The sequence below is a fragment of the Scyliorhinus canicula genome, unplaced genomic scaffold, assembly GCF_902713615.1.
Source record: "Scyliorhinus canicula unplaced genomic scaffold, sScyCan1.1, whole genome shotgun sequence".
Lineage (NCBI taxonomy): Eukaryota > Metazoa > Chordata > Chondrichthyes > Carcharhiniformes > Scyliorhinidae > Scyliorhinus > Scyliorhinus canicula.
Window position 1 is genome coordinate 1,771,417 of NW_024055734.1, and position 9,249 is coordinate 1,780,665.

Below are 9,249 nucleotides of genomic sequence, written 5' to 3' on the forward strand. Positions count from 1 at the left end.
AGATGAGGGGCGACTTGATAGAGGTTTATAAGATGATCAGGGGAATAGATAGAGTAGACAGTCAGAGACTTTTTCCCCGGGTGGAACAAACCATTACAAGGGGACATAAATTTAAGATAAATGGTGGAAGATATAGAGGGGATGTCAGAGGTAGGTTCTTTACCCAGAGAGTAGTGGGGGCATGGAATGCACTGCACTGTGGAAGTAGTTGAGTCGGAAACGTTAGGGACCTTCAAGCGGCTATTGGATAGGTACATGGATTAGGGTAGAATAATGGAGTGTAGATTAACTTCTTCTTAAGGGCAGCACGGTAGCATTGTGGATAGCACAATCGCTTCACAGCTCCAGGGTCCCAGGTTCGGTTCCCGGCTGGGTCACTGTCTGTGTGGAGTCTGCACGTCCTCCCCGTGTGTGCGTGGGTTTCCTCCGGGTGCTCCGGTTTCCTCCCACAGTCCAAAGATGCGCAGGTTGGGTGGATTGGCCATGATAAATTGCCCTTAGTGTCCAAAATTCTATGATTAACCTAGGACAAAAGTTCGGCGCAACATCGTGGGGCCGAAGGGCCTGTTCTGTGCTGTATTTCTCTATACCCATAGTAATGTATGCCCTGCGAGATCAGAGAAATCGTAACACGGGTTTAACCCCGTGTGAGAGATTAATGGAACATCGCATGACAACTGGAATTAAACACCCAATAACTCCAACGGCAGTAGGGCAGATGAGGCATCGCTAAAACATGCCCAGGACATGTGTGAAACAGCTGGAGAAAAGAAACATGAAAAGGTGCGACAGGCTCAGATGCATCCAAAAGAGGGAAATACACGCCCTTTAAACCTGGAGATCAAGCATATGTGAAAGCACTAAACAAAGATTATGTGGTATTGTGCGAAGCAAATAATGGCATGATGGGAAAACTAGTCAAGTCTTCTTGGTACAATTGAATTTAAACGGACTTCACATAACCTAAGGCACAGATACAAACAGCCGAGGTCAACTTGACCTGAGAACTGGGTGACTCTGAAATTCTAGGATAAGGCGTGTTCGTCATGAGACTAGAAGCAGTCTCAATACATACCAAACTGAAAAACTGTCTCTTCCTGTACGTAAACAAATTTGTCCATTTCTTAAAACAAAGACAAGATAGAACATAGAACAGTACAGCACAGAACAGGCCCTTCGGCCCTCGATGTTGTGCCGAGCAATGATCACCCTACTCAAACCCAGGTATCCACCCTATACCCGTAACCCAACAATCCCCCCATTAACCTTACACTGCGGGCAATTTAGCATGGCCAATCCACCTAACCCGCACATCTTTGGACTGTGGGAGGAAACCGGAGCACCCGGAGGAAACCCACGCACACAGGGGGAGGACGTGCAGACTCCACACAGACAGTGACCCAGCCGGGAATCGAACCTGGGACCCTGGAGCTGTGAAGCATTTATGCTAACCACCATGCTACCCTGCTGCCAAAGTTGTATTCATGTTATCTTGATCCTATAATGTATAAAAATCGCCTTATTCTTCTGTAATATCGCAGACTTGGGATGGACTCAGCAGTTTGTACTTGACTGCGTCCGACTTCAAGTCTCAGCCATTACTGCTAGCAGTCAGTTCTAATTCGTAAATAAAGCTTAGTTTTGCTTACCTAATGAATCATGTTTGCATCTTTCTATCACAGTCCGGAAGCGGGGAAAACATTGAATACGACATTATTTTTCTCCTCGGTCGAATGGACCCTACTAAGTGCTGCCAACAATCCGAACAGCCATTAAAGTAAAAGAAAAGTCAGAGGGGATCCACGCAACTCGGGGTAAAATACATCATACGGAACTTTGAGAGTACTAGCTTGCGGTATTGTGTGAAGCAAATAATGGCATGATGGGAAAAGTAGTCAAGTCTTATTGGTACAATTGAATTTAACCTAAGACACAGATTCAGAATACACATAGACAGCATGTCCTGAGAGTCTAGATAAGGCTTGGAACTAGAAGTAGTCTTAATACATAACAAGCTGAACAACTATTTCTTCCTGTTCCTAAACAACTTCTTCCCTTTCTTAAAACAAAGACAAGATAATGATATGAAACTCAAGTCCCCTGGAGGTCAGCAAGGTGACGCCATTGTAACGATTATTACTTATGTTTTACTTTTGATCAAATTCCTGACCAAGCTGTATTCATGTTATCTTGATCCTATAATGTATAAGAATCGCCTTCTTTTCTGTACGATCGCAGACTTGGGATGGACTCAGCAGTTTGTAATTGACTGCTTTCCGAACTCCAAGTATCAGCCAATACTGCTAGCAGTCAGTTCTAAATTCGGAAATAAAGTTCAGTTTTGCTTACCTAATGAATGCTGTTTGAATTTCTCTATCACAGTCAAGACGTGGGGAAAATATAAAATACAACATTTGGCGCTGCGAGCAGGGTTCGAACCTGCGCGGGGAGACCTGAAGAGAATGGCGGCGTTGATTTTTTATGTATTATCATATTAATCCAACATCATGTAGAGGGTCAACTGCACACCAACACCTTGATATACATGCCCCACTCATACGCAGAGCCGGTAAATAAATCCAGTTGTTGGCTTTGAACACAAATTCCCAGATGCCCGGGGGAGAGTTTCCCTGTACGACCTCTCCCATTCGCCAGTAACGATAGCAGAGTGGGCCCTGAACTGGAATAATACAGGCGTGGTCGCCACATTACCAGAAGGATGTGGATGCTTTGGAGAGGGTGCAGAGGAGGCTCACCAGGATGTTGCCTGTTATGGAGGGCGCTCGCTATGAAGAAAGGTCGAGTAGATTAGGATTGTTTTCATTGGAAAGACGGAGGTTGAGGGGAGGTCTACAGAATTTACAGGGCAGAAGGAGGCCATTCAGCCCATCGAGTCTGCACCGGCTCTTGGAAAGAGCACCCTACCCAAGGTCAACAACTCCACCCTATCCCCATAACCCAGTAACCCCACCCAACACTAAGGGCAATTTATCGTGGCCAATCCACCTAACCTGCTCATCTTTGGACTGTGGGAGGAAACCGGAGCACCCGGAGGAAACCCACGCACACACACGGGGAGGACGTGCAGACTCCGCACAGACAGCGACCCAAGCCGGAATCGAACCTGGGACCCTGGAGCTGTGAAGTGATTGTGCTATCCACAATGCTACCGTGAATTATGAGAGGTATGGACAGGATGGATAGCAACAGGCTTTTCCCAAGAGTGGGGGTGCCAATTACAAGGGGGTCACGATTTCAAGGTGAGAGGGGGAAAAGTTTAAGGGAGATGTGCGTGGAAAGTTTTTTACGCAGAGGGTGGTGGGTGCCTTGAACGCTTTGCCAGCGGAGGTGGTAGAGGCGAGCATGATAGCATCATTTAAGATGCACCTGGACAGATATATGAACGGGCGGGGAACAGAGGGAAGTAGACCTTGGAAAATAGGAGACAGGTTTAGATAAAGGATCTGGATCGGCGCAGGCTGGGAGGGCCGAAGGGCCTGTTCCTGTGCTGTCATTTTCTTTGTTCTTTTATGGTGAAGATGCACAAGGTATGTTAGATTGGAGATTAGCGGGACACAATATGACTGGGTTCAAAGGATGGTGGTGGCCTAGATTTAATGTAACAAGTCAACTGCCCTGGTTGATCCTTCCCACTTACACTGGAGTCCCAAAAGGAAGCGTATGCTTTAAGAAATATAAAACATATGGGATCCACTCAGTAGGCACGAGTCAGTGTGATCAGACCTTGAATTGGCAACCCCCTGTGTTCCACCTTCCAGCTAAAGGATCTTTGATTGGTCAGGAGTTGAAAATCGAACTAGTGGAGGCTCCTGGGGAGGGGATCGATTAGACTAATGATGACTGCATGTAACGGCACCTATTTTATCTGTGGACCTAAGGTGTACCCCTGTGGTTACCAGAAAATTGGGAAAGCTCCTGCTATTTATCATCGAATTTACAGTGCAGAAGGAGGCCATTCGGCCCATCGAGTCTGCACCGGCTCTTGGAAAGAGCACCCTACCCAAGGTCAACACCTCCACCCTATCCCCATAACCCAGTAACCCCACCCAACACTAAGGGCAATTTTGGACACTAAGGGCAATTTTATCATGGCCAATCCACCTAACCTGCACATCTTTGGACTGTGGGAGGAAACCGGAGCACCCGGAGGAAACCCACGCACACACACCGGGAGGACGTGCAGACTCCGCACAGACAGTGACCCAAGCCGGGAATCGAACCTGGGACCCTGGAGCTGTGAAGCCATTGTGCTATCCACAATGCTACCGTGCTGCCCGTGGATCTGGTGGATCACATTCGTAGGGCGGTGACAAGATTGCGTGAAAATGAGGGATGGGACTTTGGTCAATTTGCAAGCATGGTGGTAAATATTCTAAGGTCTATTCAATGCAAACATGCCTCTTTACTTCAGATTATATAAACACATGCTGTCTTCAATCGAATCTCAGAGTGCTGTGGAATGGCTATGTAGCTGGAACACTCTCTCTCCGCAAATATATTTGCGCAAATAAATTTCCTTAAATCGAACCTCGAGGAATTTGTCTTATGATTTCCATGACAAATTGGCGTAGTCGGCAGGATAGAGGACTGAAATCGCCATTGTAATTTTGATTGTCGTACGGTTACTGTTTTAATGTTGCGCACGATATTTTTATTGGACGAACACGGGAACAACCCTAGCCATCTTGCCTCCTTGCTACCAAGCTCATAGCGCGCAGGGAACTGTCATACGTCCATTCCCCTTACATTATAACCCACCCTACACGATAATTTACTAAAAGGTGTTGATCAAAAGATCAACAAGGAGGGAATTGTGGAAGGGAAATTAATGAGTTGCCAATTCAGAAGCATGCTGGGAAATGCTGGACTATAGTTAACTGCTTTTTCGCAAAAATGCTGAATTATTCTGATCTTGGCTTCATCATGAAAACACATTGCCCTCCGAAATGTGTACTCGAGTTGTTTATAGCCAAGGGCAAGGACATACGCATTACATATTTCAGCTGACGTACTTTCCAAGGTCTATTTAATATAAACGTGCCCGTTTACTTCAAGCTGTTATTTCGGACGATAAAAATATGCTGTCTTATAGAGAAATACAGCACAGAACAGGCCCTTCGGCCCACGATGTTGCGCCGAACTTTTGTCCTAGGTTAATCATAGAATTTTGGACAATTTTTCATGGCCAATCCACCTAACCCGCACATCTTTGGACTGTGGGAGGAAACCGGAGTACCCGGAGGAAACCCACGCAGTCACGGGGAGGATGTGCAGACTCCACACAGACAGTGACCCAAGTCGAAATCGAACTTGGGACCCTGGAGCTGTGAAGCAATTGTGCTATCCACAATGCTACCGTGCTGCCCTTAAGAAGTTAACCTACACTCCATTATTCTACCCTAATCCATGTACCTATCCAATAGCCGCTTGAAGGTCCCTAACGTTTCCGACTCAACTACTTCCACAGGCAGTGCATTCCATGCCCCCACTACTCTCTGGGTAAAGAACCTACCTCTGACATCCCCTCTATATCTTCCACCATTTATCTTAAATTTATGTCCCCTTGTAATGGTGTGTTCCACCCGGGGAAAAAGTCTCTGACTGCCTACTCTATCTATTCCCCTGATTATCTTATAAACCTCTATCAAGTCGCCCCTCATCCTTCTCCGTTCTAATGAGAAAAGGTCCAGCACCCTCAATCTTTCCTCGTATGACCTACTCTCCATTCCAGGCAACATCCTGGTAAATCTCCTTTGCACCTTTTCCAAAGCTTCCACATCCTTCCTAAAATGAGGTGACCAGAACTGCACACAGTACTCCAAATGTGGCCTGACCAAGGTTTTGTACAGCTGCATCATCACCTCACGGCTCTTAAATTCAATCCCTCTGCTAATGAACGCTAGCACACCATAGGCCTTCTTCACAGCTCTATCCACTTGAGTCTTCAATCGAATCTCAGAGTGTTGTGCAATGGCTATGCAGCTGGAACACTCTCTCTCCGCAAATATATTTGTGCAAATACATTTCCTTAAATCGAACCTCGAGGAACTTGTCTTTATTATGATTTCCCCGACACAACTCAATGAAGAGACTGGAGACTTGGGGAATACTGTAAATCAGGAGTACTTTAATGAAAGCAGCACGCCAAACGTTTTCAGTCCGAGATCGGAGTTGAGAGAGACCTGCCTCTCCGTAAGGGATGCGGCCTCTGTCCTCTTTGAGGCCCCTTAAGGCTCGTTCTCTCACAGAACCGCCCCTACTCTCTATCCCACCCCCCCACCCCTCTGTCCCTGGAGAGCCAGCACTTTGATTGGTGCCCCCCCCCCTTCCACACACCTCAGGTGGCACGCACAGGGCTTCACCTCAGCCCCATGGGCTCGTGGAGGAGGCAGGCCAGGTAGGAGCAGATGGTCCAAGCGCGGTCGACCTGCGACTCCATGGTGCGGGGGTAGACGCACTTGAGGAAGCGAAAGTTCAGGACTTTGTCCACGTGGCTCCTGATGCTCAGCACCTGCCGGCTGAGGCCCCGCTGCTCCTCCGTCAGGGCCCCGTCGGTGAAGAAGGTGGGCAGCTTCAGGCCGGCCAGGCCCCGCTCGCCGCCTCCTCCTCCCCCCGCCGCCGCCTCGGCGCCCTCCTCCTCGTCCTCCTCCTCCTCCTCCTCCTCGTCCTCCGCCGCCGTGGACCCGTCACCCAGCGCCGTGCCCGAGGCGAAGGTCAGGTAGCCGCTCGGGGCCACCAGCGCGTAGCCCCGCCTGACGTAGTGGTTACGGTACGGCTGGCGCCAGGGGCCCGTCGCCGGCGTCCGCTCCTTGGACTGGGCCTCGAAGAACAGGTCGGTGCAGTCTAGCAAAGTTAGCGCGTCGCCGCCCCTGTGCTGCAACTTCCTCTTGGGTTCGAAGGCCTGTACGTACTTGGGGCTGCACGTCACCGGGATCTGCCAATAGGAGAGGACGGCGTTAAGTGGAAGTAGCGGAGAGAGAAACAAACAATAAAAAATTTTTTGAACTCAGTGGCGCCACACGGTGGACGTTCCCCGCCACTACGCCGTGACTGTTGACATAGAAAAACTGAATGGGCGTTTGGGGGGGGGGGGTTGGAGGAAGAAAGCGCTTGGCAATGTGTCATGTGAGAGTACCTTTAAGAAATAGGTGTTTATAAAAACAGCTGTCGTGGATGTACCTTTCCAAATACAGCACGGTAGCATTGCGGATAGCACAATCGCTTCACAGCTCCAGGGTCCCAGGTTCGATTCCCGGCTGGGTCACTGCCTGTGCGGAGTCTGCACGTCCTCCCCGTGTGTGTGTGCGTGGGTTTCCTCCGGGTGCTCCGGTTTCCTCCCACAGTCCAACGATGTGCGGGTTAGGGTGGATTGGCCATGCTAAATTGCCCTTAGTGTCCAGAATTGCCCTTAGTGTTGGGTGGGGTTACTGGGTTATGGGGAAAGGGTGGAGGTGTTGACCTTGGGTAGGGTGCTCTTTCCAAGAGCCGGTGCAGACTCGATGGGCCGAATGGCCTCCTTCTGCACTGTACATTCTATGATTCTAGAACATAGAACAGTACAGCACAGAACAGGCCCTTCGGCCCTCGATGTTGTGCCGAGCAATGATCACCCTACTCAAACCCACGTATCCACCCTATACCCGTAACCCAACAACCCCCCCTTAACCTTACTTTTATTAGGACACTACGGGCAATTTAACACGGCCAATCCACCTAACCCGCACATCTTTTGGACTGTGGGAGGAAACCGAAGCACCCGGAGGAAACCCACGCACACACACGGGGAGGACGTGCAGACTCCGCACAGACAGTGACCCAGCTGGGAATCGAACCTGGGACCCTGGAGCTGTGAAGCATTTATGCTAACCACCATGCTACCCTGCTGCCCCCGTCTCTCTCTCTGATTATGGGTCAGGTAAACTCCATGAAAATCAACCCTGGCCCTGGGCAGGTGGATTGGCCATGCTAAATTGCCCGTCGTGACCTAAAATGTAAGGTTAAGGGGGGGGGGTTGTTGGGTTACGGGTGGGTACGTGGGTTTGAGTAGGGTGATCATTGCTCGGCACAACATCGAGGGCCGAAGGGCCTGTTCTGTGCTGTTCTATGTTCTATAACAAATGGCAAATCGCTGAATCAAAAAGGAGGAAGAAGAAATAAACACCCCCCCCACACACACACACACAAAGGGCGCCACCTGATGGTCATTACCCGGAACTGCGCCGTGACGGTTTACATAGGAAAATTTAATGGGGGCGGAACCTTGCAAGATTCTCACCTGCATCAACCGGGTTTGGATCACTTCGGTCCAGTTGAGCCACACCCTGGACACGGTGGTCTCGGAGATGCGGAAGCGGTACGCCAGGTCCTGGAGCAGGAGACCCAGACGGAGGCGGCACATGACGAGCAGGAGCTGGTCGGCGTGGCTGAGGGTGCTGTGGGGCCCGGCGTCCAGGCGTCCCCGGGCGATGTTGCCCCGGATCTTGCCCGAGCAGACGCCGGGGTCCTGGGTGACGAAGTGGAGGAAGGCGTCGAACTTGGTGATGCTGTCGAAGCCGGTGTAGAAGCGCACCCACTTGTTGCTCCCCTTCATGTTGTCCACGGAGAAGGCGGCCTCCTTGACTTTGCCCTCCTTCTCCTTCACCTGCTTGCTGAGGAAGAGCACGGTGCTCGACGTGGAGTCCACTTGCTCCTGCGCCTTGCGCAGTTTACGCTCCAGCGCCTCCCGCTCGCAGCGCAGTGAGGCGTTCTGCATCTGCAGCCCGCTGATCTTCGAGCCCAGCTCCGTGGACAGGGTCCAGCGCTCAATCTCGTACCGCTCCTGGGAGTGGAGAGAGAGAGTGTGACAGGGAGAGAGAGACGGGGAGAGAGAGAGACGGGGAGAGAGAGACGGGGAGAGAGAGACGGGGAGAGAGAGAGACGGAGAGAGAGTGACGGGGAGAGAGGGAGACGGAGAGAGAGGGAGACGGGGAGAGAGGGACAGAGAGAGAGAGAGAGAGAGAGTGAGAGAGAGAGAGACGGGGAGAGAGACGGGAGAGGGAGAGAGACGGGAGAGAGAGAGAGACGGGGAGAGAGGGAGACGGGGAGAGAGGGAGAGAGAGAGAGACGGAGAGAGAGAAAGACGGGGAGTGAGAGAGAGAGAGACGGGGAGAGAGACGGGAGAGGGAGATAGACGGGAGAGAGAGACGGAGAGAGAGAGACGGGGAGAGAGGGAGACGGTGAGAGAGGGAG

At 50.6% G+C, this 9,249-nt stretch overlaps 1 protein-coding gene across 1 annotated transcript; it reads right to left on the minus strand.

The window, feature by feature from the left end:
• Positions 1-6,307: 6,307 nt before the first annotated feature.
• LOC119960800 lies at positions 6,308-8,859 on the minus strand. Its single transcript, XM_038788406.1, has 2 exons — positions 8,297-8,859; positions 6,308-6,955 (listed from the first exon to the last, which is right to left on the minus strand). Exons 1-2 carry the CDS (start codon positions 8,771-8,773, stop codon positions 6,380-6,382), a joined length of 1,053 nt encoding a protein of 350 aa, XP_038644334.1. The 5' UTR covers positions 8,774-8,859; the 3' UTR covers positions 6,308-6,379.
• Between the last annotated feature and the right edge of the window lie 390 nt (positions 8,860-9,249).